The sequence below is a fragment of the Poecilia reticulata genome, chromosome 2 (assembly GCF_904066995.2).
Source record: "Poecilia reticulata chromosome 2, P_reticulata-male-v2, whole genome shotgun sequence".
Taxonomy (NCBI): Eukaryota; Metazoa; Chordata; class Actinopteri; order Cyprinodontiformes; family Poeciliidae; genus Poecilia; species Poecilia reticulata.
The window spans coordinates 35,433,083-35,454,065 of NC_088831.1; the positions used below are offsets into that span (position 1 = coordinate 35,433,083).

At 38.1% G+C, this 20,983-nt stretch overlaps 2 protein-coding genes across 4 annotated transcripts in view; one reads left to right on the top strand and one right to left on the bottom strand.

Annotated features, from left to right (window-relative positions):
• Window positions 1–18,811, bottom strand: part of LOC103461410 (E3 ubiquitin-protein ligase SH3RF3) — a 121,544-nt gene extending 102,733 nt beyond the window's left edge. For all 3 annotated transcript variants that reach the window (XM_017302661.2, XM_008403716.3, XM_008403713.3), the window contains exon 1: window positions 17,982–18,811. In XM_017302661.2, coding sequence (XP_017158150.2) covers window positions 17,982–18,395 — 414 coding nt within the window. In that variant the 5' untranslated portion in view covers window positions 18,396–18,811. The remainder of the gene's footprint in view (window positions 1–17,981) is intronic.
• The window catches only part of edar (ectodysplasin A receptor), a 56,353-nt gene continuing 53,668 nt past the window's right edge, over window positions 18,299–20,983 (top strand). The window contains exon 1 of the mRNA XM_081604508.1: window positions 18,299–18,387. The gene's annotated coding sequence lies outside the window, so the exon portion shown is untranslated. The remainder of the gene's footprint in view (window positions 18,388–20,983) is intronic.

Consider the following 20,983-nt stretch of genomic DNA (forward strand, 5'->3'; position numbering starts at 1 on the left):
CCTGGACAGTTTACACAGATGGACAGCCAACCTTCCACACTGCACTCAGACCAGTTTATTAGGTACAGCTTTGCTGGTATTGAATTAGACCCCATTTATTGATTACTTCCTGGCATAAACTAAAACAAGGTGTTTTTTTTTTTTTTTTAAGAAAAATGCTGCTAGTAGAGGGAGGGAAAACGTGCAACAACGTTCTCAAGTTGGAGAATTGAACCACATCGAAGACCAATTTCTGTTTATGGGGCATCTGCTTTACCACCATCAAATTTTGGCTATCGTATCTGAATGCTGCAGCTGAAAATGAGAACCATCAGACCAGGAAACTATTTCCCAATCTGCTATTGTCCAGTTTTTAGTGACCCTTTGTTAACTGTAGCCTCAGATTCCTGTTCCAAGTTAATTATTTTTAATCCCTATTTGGGTAAAAAAGAAAATTACCGCGTGTATCTAATAAAGTGGCCAGTACATTAATAATTAAAAGCCGATTTAGAATCACTAACCAATCAAGTATGCGTGTTTTTGGAGTAACTAGGCAAAATCCAAGCTTGCACAGGGAGATCATTCAAACTCTCCAATGTAAACAGCCGACAAAGCCAAGATTCAAACGAGACCTTCGTGCTGCAAGGCGACAGTGCAAACCATTACATCGCCCTGTAGCCTAAATCACTATGTACAAGACCAACAATTGTTCACTGTGTTAAACTACCACAAAATATACACTTGCCACTTTTAACATCCACAAAATGTTTTTAAGGAAGCACAGAGTTCCACTAGCAGCATAAATCCCTAAAAGCAGATTTCAATTCCCCTCTCCAAACCAATTTGCACCCCTAATGAAACTACCTCCTAACCATGCCCAGTTCCTGTGCGTTACAGTAGAAATATAGCATAATTATACCAGGCCTGCCCTCAAATGTAATTCCAGCATTTGTAATTTATTTGGCAATAGGCAAGCTTTATTTCCACGAGTGTGTGATATGGTATTTTAGTGGCTTCATCTGACTTAACAGGGTACCATATCTCTCCCTATGATGCCTATAATTTGTTAATAAAATAGAAATTTTATTAAGATTTGATCATATTTTATAATGCACTGTCATTTTGCATTATCGTGTTGAATTGTCTTCCAGCATGTAATCTTCCAGCTAATTACTTGTATAAATTGCCTCTGCTGCTTACATCTTCTGTTTTTTAAATCCTTTCCAAGGGGTTTGCCAATATAATGTGCAATTAACACTTCAACGGCAGTGACGTTACCAAGCAGCACTGTTGAGCCGAGACGAGCTGAGCTGCGGCACAGGGAGCGCTGGAGAAATGATGGAAAACAGAAATTCAAAAGATGGTGTGAAAGAAAGGCAGGGAGTGTTGATGAGGAGCGAAATGGGGTTAATGTATGAGAGAATGTGTTTTTATGGAAGAAAAGGGGAAAGCTATGGCTGCGGGGTCTAATACTGTCCCAGTTTTTTGCACTGCCTCTATCTCCTGTGGCTGGTGGGCACACTTTCACCCAGTTGATTAATGCCACCATCACAACCATTGCAAGTCTCTTTGAAGACGCGGAGGAGAAAATGCATAGTAGTTAGGATGATCCACAAACAATTTCTGTCCATCATTGCTCCCAGTTTTTCCCTAGTTTTAGTCTTGATTGCCTGAGATAAAAGGTTCTGGGACACAATGGCACTTGGTGGTTCCAGGGCATTATTCAGCATAGACCGCCAGAAAATTGCTTCAGAGTATACCAGGAATAACAAACTGTTACAAATGGTTTCCTAATAGCTCTTGTCATTTTATTTTGCAAAAAAAAAAAGAAAAACAAAAATCTGATTTTTTTTGTAAATTGTCTGTCCTTCTCAGTCAATTCTGATGAGAACATTTTGTTTTAAAGACGGGTTTTTAACTCGCAGTTTGTAGTGCTACATGAGTGTGTCATTTGCTACACCTTTGAAACCAGTACTTAGTGAAAAATACAGTTTTCACTTTATTAAAAGGATAGTAGATTAGTTTGGAGCTTGGAATCCTTAATATCATATAAGTATTAAACATAACGTTTCAGTTTATTACTAGGTATATGTAAATTTAAAACACATTTTCCTGGCCCAAAACAAACTACCACACTCTCAGCTGCAATCTGATGGGAAAGCAGTGTTTATTTCTTTAGGACATCATAAAGTTTTGAGGATAAACAATGTAAGACAATATTGCCCTGTACATTTTTTTTTAAAATAAATCCCTGAAGCTCAGTGAAATTCAACAGATGATATAAATATGTAAAGAAAAATTTGATTTGCACAAATGTTGCATGTCTTACTAATATAATGTAGGTGATTCTAGATTGAAAGCAATTTGTGTGTATAAGAGTAACAATGCTGGTCAGAACAGGAGCACAAACACTGAAACATACTAGCAGCATCTTGGTGTTAGCTACTATTTTATTGCTATTGTTAGCTAAAACCTTGAACAGAAACGAAAAGTATAAGTTGTAAAAATATTTTTCTTCACAAAAAAAGTTGATATATGCCCTTTGACTTTACAAATTTTAAACTCTTTGGTAACACTTTATTTGAAGGAGTGTGCATAGAACTAACATGACACTGTCATAAACATGACATAACATCTGTCATGAACAAAAAGAAGTCTTTATGACTGTTTATGACAGTTGTCATGAAGTGTCATTCGGTAAATAATGACACTTTTAATGCCAAGTTGATCTAAAAGTTGCATTGAAAGTCCATTAAAAATGGCAACTTTGCATTAAATTATCATAATTTACAAAATTATGCAAAGTTGGCACTTTTAATGGACTTTTAATGCAACTTTTAGAGCAACTTTGCATTAAAAGTGTCATTATTTACTGAATTGACACTTCATGACAACTGTCAAAAACATTCATAAAGACTTCTTTATGTTCATGGCAGATGTTATGTCATGTTTATGACAGTGTCATGTCAGTCTTATGCAAACCCCTTCAAATTAAGTGTTACCAACTCTTTTGTGGCTTTGTAAACCTTTAGCTTTTAAGGGCTGTAAAAGACACTACTTTAATAAAAACGAATCCAGTTTTCTAATGATTCAACTTCCAGGTTTCTGACAATGAACTTCTGATAAAACTACAACCCATGCAGAGCTATAATAAACGGGTAAAGCAGAGCAATGCAGCAATATATACGTTATAGTAGAACAACAAATGAGGTCACAGTCAAGATGAGACATGGCTCCAAATAATAATCATAAAAACAAAACTTTACCAGTGCAGTAATGGCCTAACAAAAAAAAAAAACAGAAGCAGAAATTCTATTAAAATTAAATTTAAAATTAAAAAATATCTATTTCATACTACTAAATAGTCCCATTACAAGATTGTTTTATCAACACAGGGGTGATACATTACAAACTAATTGATTCTCTATTCATAGCAATGTGCAACTTTTGCCAGAGAACCACATGATGACCTACAGTGTTTTAATAGAGCTGGCACGACTGGGCAAAGGGAGCCAGAAATGAGACTGTGCTGCGGCCAAACTCTCAGAGGAAGGCTGAAAGGAATGAATGGTGAGATGAGTGGAGAAGTGGCTGCAATCATTCTGAGGAAGTCCCTCTCCAAGTGGACAAACATCAGTCAAAGGCAACGATTAGAGAAATGATAAAGTGAGCTCAGGAAAATAGAAAAGAAAGCACCAGAGATGTGACAGTGATAAACCGGGACAGAGCCATGCTTCAGCAAGCAGAGAAAGTAATAACTTTCAATTTAAAGGATGTCAATATTCGTCCCAATGTGACAAATTATCACTATACGGATGTTAAGATTTAATGGAAAATCAGTGCGTCTTACAAAATTAGCATCTACTTATAAAGGGCGCTACTGGACACATGCACACTTTGTGCAGTTGGGTTTATAAATAATTCAGCATATAAGGTGCTTCACTGACAATATTTCACTTGCCAAGTACTTTGTGACTAATTAATTACTAAGCTATTTATTCAAGTTCCTCTTCAGGCAATGATAGTCCTAGTTCTGTCCAACAGTGTGCTCTTGTAGAGATTTACAGCGGCGCTAAAAGGACAAAATGATCAGAATGTGGCCACATGAAAGGCAAAGGAGGAAAAACTTAATTGTTCTCTCATCTAAAAAAGATAAAAGAAAGATTTATCTGTAACAGCCAGAATATGATTTCCTTCTTAATATCTTCATAGTCAGAATTGCTACTATATTTTAAAACAATGAAGAAAATCCTAAATGATTATGTCATGACTTAAGCAGACTTGTAGATATGTTTAAGGTTATATCTTCAACACACTGCTTTCTTATTTGACACAAAGAGAAAGTCAAACTAAATCAGACAAGACATCAGGAAGAGAGTTGGGGGAATTGTTCATGTCTGGATGACCCTTGGGGACAATTTCTAAATGCTTGAAGGTACTGTGTTCATCTATTTAAAAAGTCATATAGACTTTGTAAACAAGCTGGCTGGAGCTAGAAAGAAGTGACATTTTCCACAGTGAAACATCTCCTATTCTGTTGTGACCTGAAAGGTCACTCAGCAAGGAGGAAGCCATCACTCCAAATAAAATAAAATAAAATAAAAAATGGGTGGGCAGCATCATATTGTGGGCTGTTTTGCTACAGGAGGATCTGGTAGACTTCATAAAAGAGATTCCATCAAGAGGAAAGAACATGCAGAAAAATATTAGCAACATCTAAAAACGTTAGCCAGGAAGTTGAATCTTGCGCATAAATAGGTATTCCAATTGGCAATAACACTAAACCTACAACCAAAAATGTTACAAAGTAGCTCATATGCGAGCGACCCAGATTAAAAAAATTTACTCAGTTACACTAGTTCTATCAGGAGGAATGGCTGGAACTCCAGCAAACAATTGTGAGAAGCTTGTGGGAGGATATCCAAAACTTTTGACCCAAGTCAGTTCAAAGGCAATGCTACCAAATACCCCAGGGGTATTTGTGGCAGGGCAGTTGGCTCTGTCTTCTAAAAACGTTCTGGTGAACAACTACTTCAACCCTGTTATGTTGAAATATGGGCAGCATGAACATAAACCGCATAACCGCTTCCAACTCCCCATATAATGCAACGTTTTGCATTTCTCACCACTATATCAGGTCAGGAATAAAATTAGCATCCAAACTGATGCCACCTTTTCCTAATCCTCCACTCAATTCATCCATATACCCGCCGTCTTCCACCTATCCAATATCAGGTTGCGGGGGCTGATCAGTTACAATACAAAAGCACAAAATAGAAGCCAGCATTCGACATGATGAAGTCTGAGTCACCTCCAGCCAAGAGCGATATTATAAATGTTCTTTGTTTTTAAGACCAGCACCAATAAAAATCAGCCGCAGGACCACAGCCAGTGTTCAGTTGTGCTGTTCATAATGCCCACACATAATAACTTAAGTGTTTCCAGCAGGTGGACTTGATGAATGAGTCACTGTAAGAGCCAGATAAATACACCTTGCCCTCACCCTGTACTATTTTTCAGAGCTGCCCATTGAGAACTTATAGATTTTTTTTTTTACCTTGATAACATTAGAAACTCGTGGACACTTGGCAGAAAATTATGCAAAACTGTCTCTGAAGACAGAAGGCCATTAAAACTGTTACAATATGGGCCTTAGTTCCAAATTAGTAGATGTATTAATGAATGCTTTTTTATTCTTATTTGGAGAATATTTAATCTTGTTCTCCAGTATAATCTTAATTGCAAGCTGCAATTTCAAAAATACTTAGTTATATACTACTAACTAAAGAAGAACCATTAAGATGTTTTTCTAAAGAATAAATTAGTGCTAAATAAAAATAATACTGGTGTACTTCAATAAATTACAAACCAAAATATAATTTAGAATTAAATAAATTAAAACCCAACTGAAAAAACCCACAATCCACACAGTTATGAATGGGCTTGGCTATCTTTTCAAATCCACACATGTCCCAGTTGCTTGTGCATCTTTTTCTACCACATTTCTTCCTTCAACTCAACTTTCCATTAATACGTTTAGGTACACCACTGACAGTATCAAGTACATGTACTTAGAGGTCATGGACTTTTAAATAGGCCAGCATTTCTGTGTTAAAAATCTTATTTTGACAAACTGGATATTGGGTTTTCATTAGCTTCAAGTCGGAATCATCAAAATTCACAGATAAAAACATTTGGGATCTCTGCAATCACTCTAGACAATATAAATGTAATTACTGAAATCCATGTTTTTTTTAAATCATATTCTATTTCTTGTCCTTTCTCTTTTCCTCTTCTTCTATTTCTATTTAATAAAGTGATGCTTAATAAGCAAGATACCTGTCAGATCTATGGGGCTGAGAAAAAACAGAGGCCTCTCTACTGGCTGGAAAAACAGCAGTCAGCCGAGAGTCTCTGGAGAGTGTAAGGTTTTTTTTTTTTTAATTTAAGGAGCAGAGGAGTTTGTTCATACCCTTGCTCCCATTGTTCCCAGTCTAAACAGAGCGCAGCCATAGGGAGGATGGTGTTTGACCTCACTTCTCTCTGCTTACATAATCCGTATCCTGAAGGGAGAAAACTGCCAGATCCCTCTAACACAGAAACACACACCCATAGCAAAGCCGGAGCCAAAAAATTCACCACATAAAAACAAGCGCGCTTTCATCCTTTCCTTCTCCGGAAATTTATGTTTTTATGATTTTAGCCACATGGATTCATGGTTCTAAAAGTCAGGAAAATTCACACAGCCTTGCACACAAGCATTTATACACATCCTCTTTTGTGCACAGACATGCGACCACTAAACCACCAAACACTACATATGCATGCACATACATGCCAGTGAAAATATGCACGTGTAACATTTATGCATACACAAAAACATACAGAAATGTTGGAAAGGAGGGAAACCGATCACAGCTGTGCTGCAGACACAAAACACTGTGGGACATTGTCCTAAAATAACTGCATATGTTTGTACGCAAGCTCCAGGTAATTTTTATGAATGCAGTAAACATTTGAGAAGAGTATCACCATTTAATCACTGAAAAAATGTTTAAATACTACCCTAGTCTTGCACAGGACTAATCTTGCAGCACACTTGACTGATTCACTTTGTGAATAATTACATGATTTATTCAATATTTGTGTACCTTATATTTAAAATTTTGATTTCATCAGTTTAAGATTTCATCACTTCACTTTTTTACAACAATATGGTTACATTTTTTTAAAAAAGGAGCAACAATTGATGTGCTTGTAAAAACAAAACTTCATGAACTGAAGTTTAGATTTATGAGTGTGAAAAGCAGGTTTATGAAACAGAAGACCTGTGTTTGTTGCCATGTTGTAATTTTCTTCATATGTGTGTGTGGGAGTGTGTGTGTGTGTGCGTGCGTGCGTGCGCGCACAGTGATATCTCTACTCAGTTCTAGCCAAGAGTCTGTCTCCTGCCAAATCTAAAGTGGGCGCATTTCAACATCTCTCCATAGCACAGAAAGATGAGGAGGAGGTGGAAGAGACACTTCTTCCATATGAGAGAAAGGAATTGAAATACATTACCAGGGAGAGGTACGACTGCACAAACGCGCACACACACATACTGCTGCGCTGTGTGACACCAGGAGAAACACCTTGAGTTTCTGCGACACCTCTCTCCCGAGAGAACCGTTCCACTTCTTCGAGCGCTGCACTAGTGGAACTTCATCTGTTGTTACGCACACATTTCGCTGCATGGTGCTTTAGGAGTTGCAAGAGCCTTTACAGAATGGAAAAAAGTACTGTGGTCACAAAGGATGTCTCGTAACACCTTTCCCATGTAGTAACAGACTGTTTTCAGACCAACTGGGGTAATTTTACAGTGTGACAGCTTCCAATGGCAGCAGGAAGAACTTTGCCCCTGTGGTTAACAGCTTTGTGTTCCAAAAATCATTTAACCTGTACTTTTTGACCAAGACAGAAGTGTCTTGGTCAGACCTGGTGCTGCAATTAATTATGCAATGCACAATAAGACTCACAAGAAAAGCTTTCTCCTGTTTCTCATGTATGTGACTATGTTTTTTCATTGGCACGCACAAAGGTCGTTGGTCATCCATCTAATCTCTTAAATTAAGGAGTTATATTTACTTACATGGATACGAGATTATAAAGTCCAGCACCTTAGCATGGAAGCTGCCTCCGAAAACATTAATGAAATAAGGGGATGCTCTTAGAGGTCCAGTTAATGCCCACATAGTACCATGATTAGATGCCATCTGTGCAATGCTAGTGGTATTATAACAAAGTGGAAGCAATGGGGAACGAAAGCAGCTCAGCCTCAAATTGGGAAGCCATATAAGATCTCAGAGGGGTGTTAGCAGATCATAAGGTCGACAGTGGGAATCATTGAATGGGTTTTTATGGTGAAGCAGCTGTATCTATTACCTAATTTATGAAATTGAATAATAAGCAGTGTTCACCGGTGTACTGCCCTTTCTACGTCCATATTGCCCACTAATGGGAACTGTTTGGGGACGGCCCCTTCATGTTCCAACAATACAGCGCACAGTCAATAGATATGGATAAGTAGGTTTGTTGTTTAAGAATGGCCTAGGATGGCCATCCAGGTAGAACATAATTAACATACAGAGACTGTGAGTGAGGCCTGCAAGTCCAACAACAGTTTCTAACCTCACAAAATTGCAGTAGCTAACATTTATAATCTTTCTCGCTCCTGCTCTTGGGGGTACAGCCAATCAGTGCCTAGGAAATTAATGACAGTCCTAAACTGTTTTCTCTGCAAACACCAGCAGATACCATGTCAAGTAACATTGCACTCAGGTATTTCAGCATCCCAAGGTGCACTTTCTTTTGAATATTTTATAAAAAAAAAAAAAAAAAAAAGAGTTTCCATAGAAATATTTGCAAATAGGTGAATAGTTTAAGGATCACAAATTGAATGTCACTCATCAAAAGAAAATGGTCAGGATTTCTTTTTTTTTTTTACAACAGCTGTACAATTATATGAAGAACGAAAGTACAAATAAATGCTGAATTTTTAATGCAGGATTTCCCAAGAATGATAAATAGGTGAATAGATGTTAATATGCCTCTTCATATGAGCATCCAAGTAGCCAGATATAATGGTAAACTAATGGTAAACACCTAAACTTTGACTTCTATCATAAGACATTTTTTTGTTTCAATGTATGCAAAATATTAAATTATAAAAATGCTATAAAATCTGTTTCATCGCCTTTTAACAATACAAAAATGACAAAATGAGACCTTCAAATCTGCCAGTAAAAGTCTGTTTGGTGTATCTCTAATCATGACATGTTTTGTCTGTCAAATATTGGTTCAACTACTGACCAGTGACTTCTCACCTCTATCTCCACAGTAACCAAAAGACCGGGAGTGAAGGCTGGGGGGTTGTTAACCCCTAACCTAATGTGTTTGTGTGTGGTCATGTGTGTATTTGTGCAACTGGGTACTCCCGTGGGAATAGCAGTCAAGCTTGAAAGCTTGTTTAGATTTTAACACCTATTGTACACCAACCCCCAAGACTAGACACACAAAATCATTACACCTTCTTCTTGCCTACAGAGCTGTCTTTATCCAGCGCCCTGCCGCCTACCTAATCCACCTCTGTCCAGTTTCACACCAACATTAATTAGGTGATTTAGACACAAACAAACTGAACAAACCTCATGCCACAAAACGACAGACGCATCTAAAAGTTGCAGGACACCAGCCCCTGAGGGTCTATATTTTTGTCGGACCCTGGTTTAACCAGTCTTAAATTTTACTAAAATCATGTCATAGTGGTTTTCTCTATGGAGGTTAATTGCAGCAGTATCATCTGTTTTTTAAGCTGATCAGTGATGAGGTCACTGGACAGAAAATTGTATCTTTTTCTATTCAGTGAATGCACTAACTAGTAAAAGTCTGTTTTACTTTTACTAATATCCTATGTTATTAGAGTAGGATCACTCTAATAACGATCCTACTGAAGGAAGAAGACTCCTAAGTTACCGTAGCTATTTTTAGATCAATTAGGTTGTTAGAAATTGAGTCAGACAAAGAAAATAAGGCATGAAAGTAAACTGATTCCTCTACGCCGTCATGTTGTCTTTTATTTCACCCTGTATTTTGGTTCTGGTCATTTTGTTTCTTTTTCTTTTTGTACATTTGGAGCTTTTCAGTCATTTTGAACCCCACTTTTTCAGAGCAATCTTCCACAGTTTGTGGATTTTTGTCCACCTGGAGAAATTTAGGCACCATTTTTAATAGGACATATTGATCCACGTCCAACAAAGGCTGCATGTATGACAGCAGAGATACTCAGCTTTATGTTTTGTAAAGCTCAACCTCAGTCTGTTATGGAACATCTTGATACATTAAAATGTTGGGAACCTTTTGGAAATCTTACAGTTAAAGCAAGAGTCTACATTCTCTATAAAACACACAAGAAGGCAAATGTTTAATAATACTCTATATGCTAACCATGCTAAATGCGTTGACCATGCTAATCTCTGAGGTAAGATGTTAAGAACGGTCCAGAAAGGAAAAAAAAAGTTTTAAAACCAGTTATTGGACATATTGGAATTGACAGCAATCTGTATTGGCAGCACAAAGCTTTATAACAACATTTACATAGGACATCGGCTCCATTATTTCAAAGGAAATTTCTCTAAACTAGTTATTCTTGTATATTTTTTTTCATAAAGCAGAAGCTAAATATTGTTCCTGCTTCATAATGAAACATTTAAAACACAAAAGCACAGGACTGGGAAGCAAATGTACGAGCATGGAAGGGAAGGAATTTTTACTAGAACACCAACACTTACAGATTTTACAGATGCACATAAAAGAAAACAACATCGATGTCCCAAAACACAATTTTTAAATGGCAGCAAACACATAATCATGCGTGTGACTGAAAGTGACTGAGGAAGATGTGTGTTGGAGGAGATCATTATGTGGTCACACTAAAATTAAAAACATTCCTGCACTTGGAAAGAGAAAGATGATGTGTAAAGTAAGCGAAAAGCATGAGTTTACGAAAGTACGTGCTTGTTTGTAACCATCTGTGTTGGAGTGAATACACACACACACGCAGCAAACACACGCAGCAAAACAAACGAGTGAAAAGACAAAATAAACGTGTGTGTCTGTTTATTTGGGTCCGTGTCCAAGGTGTGAAATATTCATAAAGTGAGCAAATAGTGCAAAGGTGGTGACAAGAAAAAATACTGAGTTGTTTACTGGAGAGATCTACAGATTGTGACACTAATGAAGGTGAATGAATGTGCAAGCAGATTTCAAATGAGAATCCGTGTCTATGTCGATAAAGAAGGAGAAAAATGCTTGTGGTAGCACAGATTGTGTTGAGGACGTTGATATTTAATGAAAACAACTTATGCTCACGAGGATGTAGTTAATCACGAGTTGAGGTAAGGCTTTGTGTCTCCTGTATTGTGTCTAAACTACAATACACCAGGTTCAAAGGATTATTACAGGGATCTGAAGCAGACGATGTCCACTTTACAACCCCCGCCTAATCACTGGGAATGACAGTGCAAAGCCATGTCTCACTCTGGAGATGAAAGCAGGTGGCGTCACTGCTGCTGTGGCTACCTCGGGCGTTGCCATGTCAACCTCAGGTAAATGCAGGTATGGGAGAAGATCAAGGGGAAGAGCTGGGATCCCTGTGACAAACCGCTGTATTGCAAAATGAACAGAAAAACAGGTTGAACACTTTACAATGATACTTTGTCTCTGACATTGATTGGTTGACAAAAGAGTGTTTGCGTCTCAGGAATCAATCCCTTTATCTTCCTCACTGATACTGAGACTGGGGCTGACATGACTGCTTTAAGATGGAAGAGTTACAAATTTCTACTTGTGGATGCCAACGAAGAGATCTAAAAATGCAGATTTTTTTTTCTGTCACTGTAGAAAAGGTACATTAAGGTGATCTGGATCTGGTCTGTCACATTAGCTGCTAAAATTATAAAATGTTTAACACTATGAAACAAAGTGAAAGATTTCTTCCAATGCAAAATTGTTGAATCTAAGAATTTTGCAAAATATACATCTGTCACTAGGCTTTAAACATGCAACAACCATTTTGAAGTTTGAAGTTAAATTTGATGTGAAACTCTACGTTTCTCCGCTCAGATCACGACAGTACGTTCAGTTCATTTTTCCGGTATTCCCCTTCCAAATAAAAAATTTACGGTTTAACTCCTGAGAAAAATTTTTTATTTCCTTTTCTCCCAAAATCATGGGAGAAAAGGATTGCAGTATATCTGTTTTAAATTATCTGTCAACATCGTAGTACTTGAAAACCTTTTTTTATTTACTGAAATAGTTGTTTTAAAAACTCCAAGAGTCTCTGTCCAACAGGGATCTGTTACACTCATATTGGTATAAAAGATGTATTATGTAAACCTTAGGCCTCTCACTCAACAGACTCCACAGGGCCAAATACTTGCAAAGCAAGTAAAAAACCAAACCAAGCTTTATCAGGGGAGTGTTATTATTGTCTGCTGATTTTGTTAGTAGCACTGTGGGATAAGAAGAATTTCAACACATTGTTCAAAAATAAACTCTACCCCATCACAGTACAGGGAAAAAGTTAGATCATGACAGTGTACACTGATTCTATAAATACACTGCACAGTATTTTTTCCATTCATCAGAGGCCAGCCAATGACAGCGTTTCTCCAAACAAATCCACAAACCGGAAAGTGCTTTGAAAGTATCCACCTCTGTTGAAAGTTATTGGTCTTGAAATGTGTTATGTCAGTGCTAAATATTTCACATTTTGTCGACAGAAACCATGTGAGCAGCAGACACAGAGGACAGTGATATCAGAAAAAAAAGGCAGACAAATGCTGAAACATGCTCCACCTAAAATAACTTCATCACAAGATTGTGGGTTAATACCTAATCAAATTTTACTGAAATCCAGTAACAGGTTTTCAGGCTTGACAGCTAAGACACAAACAAACATACCCCCAGGCTGTCAGAAATAAAAACAATGAACTGCTGGCATCAGAATAAAATAAAGCCCCATCTGTTAACAAAAACTAAGTGTTGCCCCTAGGAATACTGAGATTGACAAAATACCTTGTGCTGAATAGAACTGAGCAAAGTCTTTTTTTTTTTTGGAAAAGACAAGCAGATGATGTTGCCGCCATGCATCTTGAAAAAGCATCCATAATTCCTGAAATTGTTCACACTCTCTCACTTCAACTACAAACTTTAATGTACTTTAGTGAGATTCTATATGATAGAACATCAAAAAAGTACTTCATAATTCTTAAAAAATTATAAATATTAACTACATAAGTACAATGCATTTTTTTTCTCTGCATGACAAAAGTGGTAAACGATTTTATTTGTCTTTATTGGTAAGATTGAACTTTTTTTTTTCAATTAAGCCTATTATTTTTTTAACCCTCCCCCCATTGTTAGGTCTACATTTGTAATAAAGTGCAATACAAATTTGTGTATTTTTATTCCAAGACATACTGTCATTGCAACACAATGACCTTATGGCACATTTTGTCTCAAATCCTGTTCATGTGTTAGAACGGCTCAGTCAAAGATCATATTCATTCTAAATAAATTGAGAATGTTTGTCCATATTAGAAAATTGCTACTCCATTCAGGCACGCTGAGCTTAAGTAAGTTTGCAAATTAGTATGGACAAAGGTTCACAATTATGCAGCACTGTGTGTTGGTACTTAATACATACTCAATAGACCACATTCAGGTTTGTGTTTGTAACCTGACAAAATGGGAATATATGCATGAATGCATTTGTAGGGCAACAGTAAATATTTATTCAGGTAACTATCCAGGCAAAGCCACTTACTTAAGCGTTTGATCTTTGCTACAAGATACCCTAGAAATAAAGCCAAACCTGAGTTAATCAGAAGTGTATAACTCTTGATTGGAATCTTGACTGTCCAGTAGATCTGCTCTGATGTCTGTCTCATTTAGCTCAAAGCTGATTTTCTGAGCTGCATTAGCAGCTTCTGTGATTGCTTTCTGCATAGCATTGCTCTGTGACCCCTGCTACACACAGGAGCCTTGAAAGTGGAATGAAACCACAGGATCCCACTTACACTGGATGCACTTTGAATTTTTTTGCCTCCTGCCTTACACTTGTAAGGTTGGTGTGTTAAGGTCCTTTTTCACTCACATACCTCATACACTCAATCCTCTCAGGGGGACAAGCATCTGACAACTCTGCTTAGCGCCACAGCGACTTTTTTCTTTGCTCTCTTGCTTGTATAAAATGTTGTCTGCATAAAAAGTTAAATATATTCTCTGGACTTGTAGACCATAAATGCAATATATTAGAACTCTGATCATTGACCCATTCACATTAAAATTAGAGAAAAGCTCACACGCAATGTCAATATTAGTAATTGAAAAAGGTACTGAAGGTATTTTAATGGTCATGTAAGACTACAAACTTGACTTAGCAAAGCACAAATGACTTTAATATACAAGTGAACATACTAACTGACATTAAAAAAGACTAGATTAAATTCAAAATCAACCATGTAAAATTGGTATTTTTATTTCAGCTGCTTTGATAGACTTTAACTGGTCAAAGCACAGCGTCTGCAGTAGAGGGTAAAAGAGCACAGCTGGAGGAATTGCTGCTCACGCTGCTGACTCAGCATGCCTTTCCTCTGCTTCCCTTTCCATGGCAACACATCCATTCTCATCTATAAACATTCATACTTGATTCAGAGTGCTCTGTTTTTCACCTGTCTGACTCCTTCACGAACTATGTCTGTATACGCAGCCATATTAGATGAGTGTTTCACACAACAACAGAGTCAACGCCTATAAAAAGATCCCTGCTCTTTGTGGGATCTACAAAGCAGAATGCATGGGCACACACACTCCGCACTTAAGGGGAGAATAATTTACACTTTTATCCTGAAGCTTTGGTCCTGAGAGTGCCTGGAGGAGACTTGGGGAAAAGGGACTGCAGGCCTTTGCAGAGGGGTTACTGGGTTATATGCATGTGTGTTCACTTGTGAGTGAGGCAATAAAATCCAAGTCCACACCAGAGTGCTTCCCAAAGAGGCCCTGAAGTAAGAACAGGCCAACGAAGACATCAATCTGCATTACTTACATGTATGATCAGGATAGTTTACAGTTGTTGAAGTGGGGTTATGTTTAAAGGTTATAAGTAGCTACTATCTTACATACAGTAAATAACTCCCATATTATCTTCCTAATATAAACCCAGATCCAACAGTACCAGAGGCTGAAGCTACCAGCTAACTGTACTTCTACCATCTTACAACAGCTCAAGTCTCAAATACATTGTAACAGTTAAACACTATTTTATTAACCTTTTTTACTGCTGTCAAGTTTTCAGTGTTGGGAATGACACAGAAGCAGATAATTGATCACACAAGAAAGTGAGGTTGGAAATAAACATGTGAAGCAATTTAGCAATTAACGGGGCAATTAGAAGAAATCTGCAAAGTTGACTTGTGATTACATTTGCTGTAATTTATTTAATAACATTTAACTGTATATTCAATGTGCTTGGAACTCAAAAGAAGTGCGCATCAACAGCTAAAACCTTTTCAAATATTGTTTTTCGGTCTTCATTTTTCTTTTATGAGTAAAACTAAAATTCCGTTTGGATTTTTGTCCATGAATGACTCTTACTGCTTCAGTCAATGACTGGCATGCCTGATAAGACTACTACAGAGCAGGAGTCGGAGGTAAGACAGCTAGAGACAATGCCTTCACTTGGCAAACACTTCATTTCCCACTCACTGGATCACAACAAAACTTAGTGGGCTTTCTGGAATGCTATTTATCTAATGATTTTTTGTTGTTGCTGTTGTTAAAAAAACAGCAAAAAACCTGACCTGCACAGGTCAGGTTTTTTCTGGGCTTCCTGTTTTCTTCAAATCAAATTTTCATGCCAACTTAGGTTTTCACTGGTTCATTTTTTCAACGCAAAAAGATTAAAACAGACAAACAAAAACATGTTATATAAGTTCTTTGGCACAGTAAGTACTCCAATATTAACCTAACATATGATTCAAAAATATATATTGCATAGCTTTTGGCTTTTAAGAGATTTATATTGAAATAAAAAAATAATAATAATAACCAAAGTACACACTATTGCATGTACAGTCTGAAAATTATGTGACTTTTTGGCACTAAAAAAAAATCAGATTTTCTGGATTTGATCTGGTGATCTTCAACGATGGGAAAAATTGGACAATTCAATTGATCAGTGAATCACTATTTACAATTTGCAAAGCCCCCACTGTTGGAGTGAGAAATTAATCATCTTCTGCTCCTTTTAGCTTTATGTCAGAGGCCTTTAGTGTCACTGACAAATACAATCAATGACCAGAAGTATTTCTACCTCGTCACAAGAACCTGACTTGTTCTTAAAGATAAAAGTAGCAATCAACATTTTTGCAGTTCAATGCCGCTCACATCACACTGTGCCGTCTCATTGCCACATTGCAGCCACATTCTTCAACATGCCACATTTTCCAATACGCCACAGCCACAAGACAATGCGCTGGCTGCACTGCACAGGAAGTAAACATGACTCCCACTCCACTCTGTCTGAGTGTGGGAAATAAAACCTCACACTGACACTGACCTTTTCAGTCCGTCCTTACAGAAAAGCCTTATTCTCATTTTCAGGTTAGTTCAGTTTCATCCAGGCAAAAATAATGTTATAATGCAAAGTGGAAGAAAACATGCTTTTCTGTTTTTTATTTATTTTTTTAAATAAATATTTTTTTTTAAATGTGTCATTTCCAGTCAGCCTTCACAAGTCAATACATTTACGCAATTACAGCTGAAGGTATTTTGTGTTATGTCTTTACCCGCTTTGCGTTTCAAAAATTGAAATTTTGTACCATTCTTTGTAAGATAGCTTAAGCCCAAAAAGACTGGGTGTAAGGGATCTGTGAACAGCAATCCTCAAAGTCATGCTGTAAATTCCCAAATGGATGTAGATCTGGACTTTGAATGGACCATTAACATCTTAATGCGATTTCCACTAATCTTTTGTTTTTCTCTGGCCAGCACTTTGTGATCTTTATCTTAAAAGCTGCAACATAAATAAATATTTACTTAATTACATTTGGACGTGTCCCTGCTTAAACGAATCGGAATTGAATAATGAGGTAATTAATACATGCTAAGGAGACCAATATGCTGTTTCACTCAGTTTTGTGATGGACCTGGAATACATCTAAACGTTGCAGGACACTGACCCTCGAGGCCTGGATTTTGACAGTCTTCATCTGAAACTTCCTATTGAACCTCTGGATGTATATTTTTTGCTTCTTTGTTAGTTTTTTCTAAGCAGTTTCTAGTGTTTTGTAGCCTCTAATGGATTTTGTTCCAGTGTTTCCCTGCATCGTCCATCATCCTATTGGCTGTGATCAGCTTCTCTGTCTCCGTTTTCGTTAAAAGCATCCCCTCAGCATGATGCTGCCAACACCATGCCTTACTGATGTATTCAGGGAGATGTGTAGCATAAGTTTCCCTCTCAACATGATAATTTTCTCATATTTAAATCAAAAAAGTATGTATCCTTTTCCTTACACTTCACAGCTAAGCATGATCCACTACATAAAATCACAATGGCACACACCAAATGTTTGTGAATGTAGCAGCATATGAACAATCTACGATGTATTTCGCAAGACTATGGGTTTTCCATCATTCCAACAGTCACTGTTTTTCAAGTTGAAGCCTCTCATGAACTTCTGTTTCTCAACATCCTACTTGAGAGAGACACTCTGCAGCAGTTGCTGCTTAGAACAGTGACGGCTTTGCTTGTTCCAAAAGTTTGTTCAACCGAATTCTGCTGCTAAGGTGTGAAGTCCATGAAGTTGGGATTCGTATTTTATGTTGTGCAAAGGATTAAAAGTACAAGATATCCGGCTTTCGTCAAACCAGCAGATTTCGTGCATGAACGGAAAGTGACCAACCTTGACAGGGGAGCTCCTGGTGGCCACGGGCAGCTCTCTAAGTGCAGTTCCCGGAGGGGAGGCGGATATCCCGGCTGCGTACCCCTGCAGCGAACCTCCGGCTAGAGACTGCCTGCCACCTCCTCGTCCTCCTCCTGCGCTCCCTCTCTGCGGCCGCTGCTTGATCCCGTCCAGGAGGCGAACCAGAAGGATGTTGGCCGGCAGGTCGTCCACCCCGCAGTCCACCAGGATGCGGCACTCCGGGCAGCGGAGCTCGTTCCTGGAGCTGACGATGTTCTCCAGGCAACGGCGGCAGAAGGTGTGCTGGCACGGCAGCACCTTGGCCGTGGTGTCCAGGCGCTCCAGGCACACCGAGCACTCCAGCAGATCCAGTAGCGACGAAGAGTCGTCCATGTCGGCGGAGAGGGTGAGCATCTGGGCTTCAGTGTGCGTGGATGCGCCGCAGGGACTTTTTCTGGGGAAAACAGAACATTCTGGGAGGTGAACCCGGGAGGTGTGGAAGGTGCCCACGGACGCACCTCGATGTTGTCCAGTCCCCCACCACCCCCCTTTTTTCTTTTTCTTTTTTTTTTTTTTTTTTTTTTTTGCCAATACGCAGCTCCTGGTGTGTTTTGAGTGCTCTCCGCTGTTCTGGGTCTCCGTCTGTTTCCCTCAGCGTGTTTCTGTTTCTCACTGCCTCCTCCTCCTCTTCTCTCCAGCAGCTGTGCAGAAAGCGGTGAGGTCACGCTCTCATCATCATTTTCCGCGCGCCCATCAACAATTGCGGCGTGCGCGCTCATGCACCCGTGGCAAAAAGCCCTAAAACCATCACTCGCATGCATGCGGCGGGCAGATCCACAGCCCATCAGTGATTGACGCCAATTGATGTTTCTGCGCACGAACTGTCCAAAAAGACGAGTCTGGTGTCACACCAGTCTCACCTGCTCACAGTCGCAATCTGACCCTTAACACATGCAAGTCTTCAGATATTTGCAGTAAAACGTAAATAAAATGTGCAGCTTTTGCCCAGTTTGGTTTTGTTTTCATTAAACAGCACCGAGCGCGATGCACAATGTTTATTAACATAAGTAACATTAAAGGATTTAGTTTCAATTACGGTTTAAGCCTTCTTCCTTTTTGCTGTGTGACAGACGATGACATCCTATTGATTACCTTAGTAACCAAAACCAACTGACGACTTCGGCGAAAAGAGTGGTTTGTTGCGCCACCTGGCGGGCATCCCTCACGATCCCTGGGCATTTTCTTCATCCCCAAATTTTTCTTTTCCACAGTCATCCTTTCAGATTTTAGAGGCTCTTTTATGCCATTTTGAGGTGGAATTACAAGACTAGTACACAGTGAAAGTATAGTGAATATTTCTGCAGTGGTCAGAATCAAAATATGAAAAGGGGATGGGTGGAAAATATAACTATGTACACTATTTCTATTCTTTCATAATAGAAATATTCTCCTAGTTTGAATTGCCATTTCAAATTAAACACTGTATCTATATTTAAAAAAAAAACATGATCAGAACAATAACTTAATCTCCATTCAATGACTGCAAGTCTGTCTAAGGATTATTAGAGCAAAACGTCGAGTGTCAATAAAACATCGTCATCCCTGATAAAGATCCGTTAAAAGTGTTAAAAAGATGAATCACTTATTATTCATCTATTAAAGTTGTATAATCATTATCATTTCTGTATGAAGGTCAGTTTAAAATACTTTTTTTTTCTTTTAACAAAAGTTCTGTTGTTAAATGTGTTAGCACCCCTAACAAAAATCCTGTTAATGTAACCTTACTGAGCTGAGATGACACTTACAGAGGGCACTTTCTTTTATCTACTCCTTGAAATGAGAAAGGCGGCAAAAAAAACTGCACAACAATGCTGGGTATATGTTGAACCTCATAAGTCAGAAAATAGTTATAGGAAATAACAATTATCCTAAACTTCCCCATATCTATAGAAAGTATTATCAAGGAAATAATGAATAGTAAAACAAAGATTGGCAAGTTCGAGGTCCCAAAATCTACACAAAAACAAAATATTTCAAGGCTTTTCAAAACTTTAATATGATGATTGGTATTTATTGTGGAGGCTACTATAGTTGTGAAATATACTAAGTTAAACTATTGTTTTCTCCCATGTTGTCTCATTTTATTCTTCAGTGTTTTTATTTATTTTTCATAAGCCACACCTTAAGGCATTCATATACACGTGTTGACGTTTTGGGTCACAATAATCCCCCCCCCAAAAAATAAATAAATTACTCTTTCATTAGACACAATGAAAGATGACAAGCTTGACAAACCCAGTTTAAATGATGACGCTTAAAGATTTCAGGGGACGTTTACAATAAAAACTAGACATACTAAAAAAAATAAATCACTGCCAATTCAGAAGTATTAATAATGTAAAGCTTTACATTTCACAATATAATTGTGTTGCTGCTAAAGTTAAGAAAGCATTGTTGGCAGATGATGAGAGTGATATTAAGTTGAAGAAATGCACTCTAATGTGTTGGGAAGAAGACAGTGTGTGGTTGGTTGGCTTACAGTCACGACTATATCCCTGCTTTGCTCGTCCACCTGTTCAGACTTGCAACGCTCCCATATTTAGGAGGGGTAGGGACTAATCAGGGCAAATGTCTGTCTGTGTATATGTGTGTCTGCGTGTGTTTGTGTGTGAGAGAGAGAGAAAGAGACTTATAAAGACGCCTTCCTGGTTGAGGGGTGGGCCCGCTATTTACCACCCACGATGAAAGTCCATGGGTGGACTGCTTTAGTCATACAGTGAGAAGGGAGCTTGTCTGTTGATTACTCACTGGAGCTTATGTATACAGAAGAGGCGACTGTCTACACTAAAGCCAAGTGTTTTTAAAGTTTTGCTGATTGATGCTGTGATGACACTTTTTACTATTACATTACGGTGAAAAAGTGTTTTTACCCTCATGGGTTTCTTCTCTTTTTCTCTGTTGTCACATGTAAATGTTTCAAATCCTCGAACTTATTAAAAAAA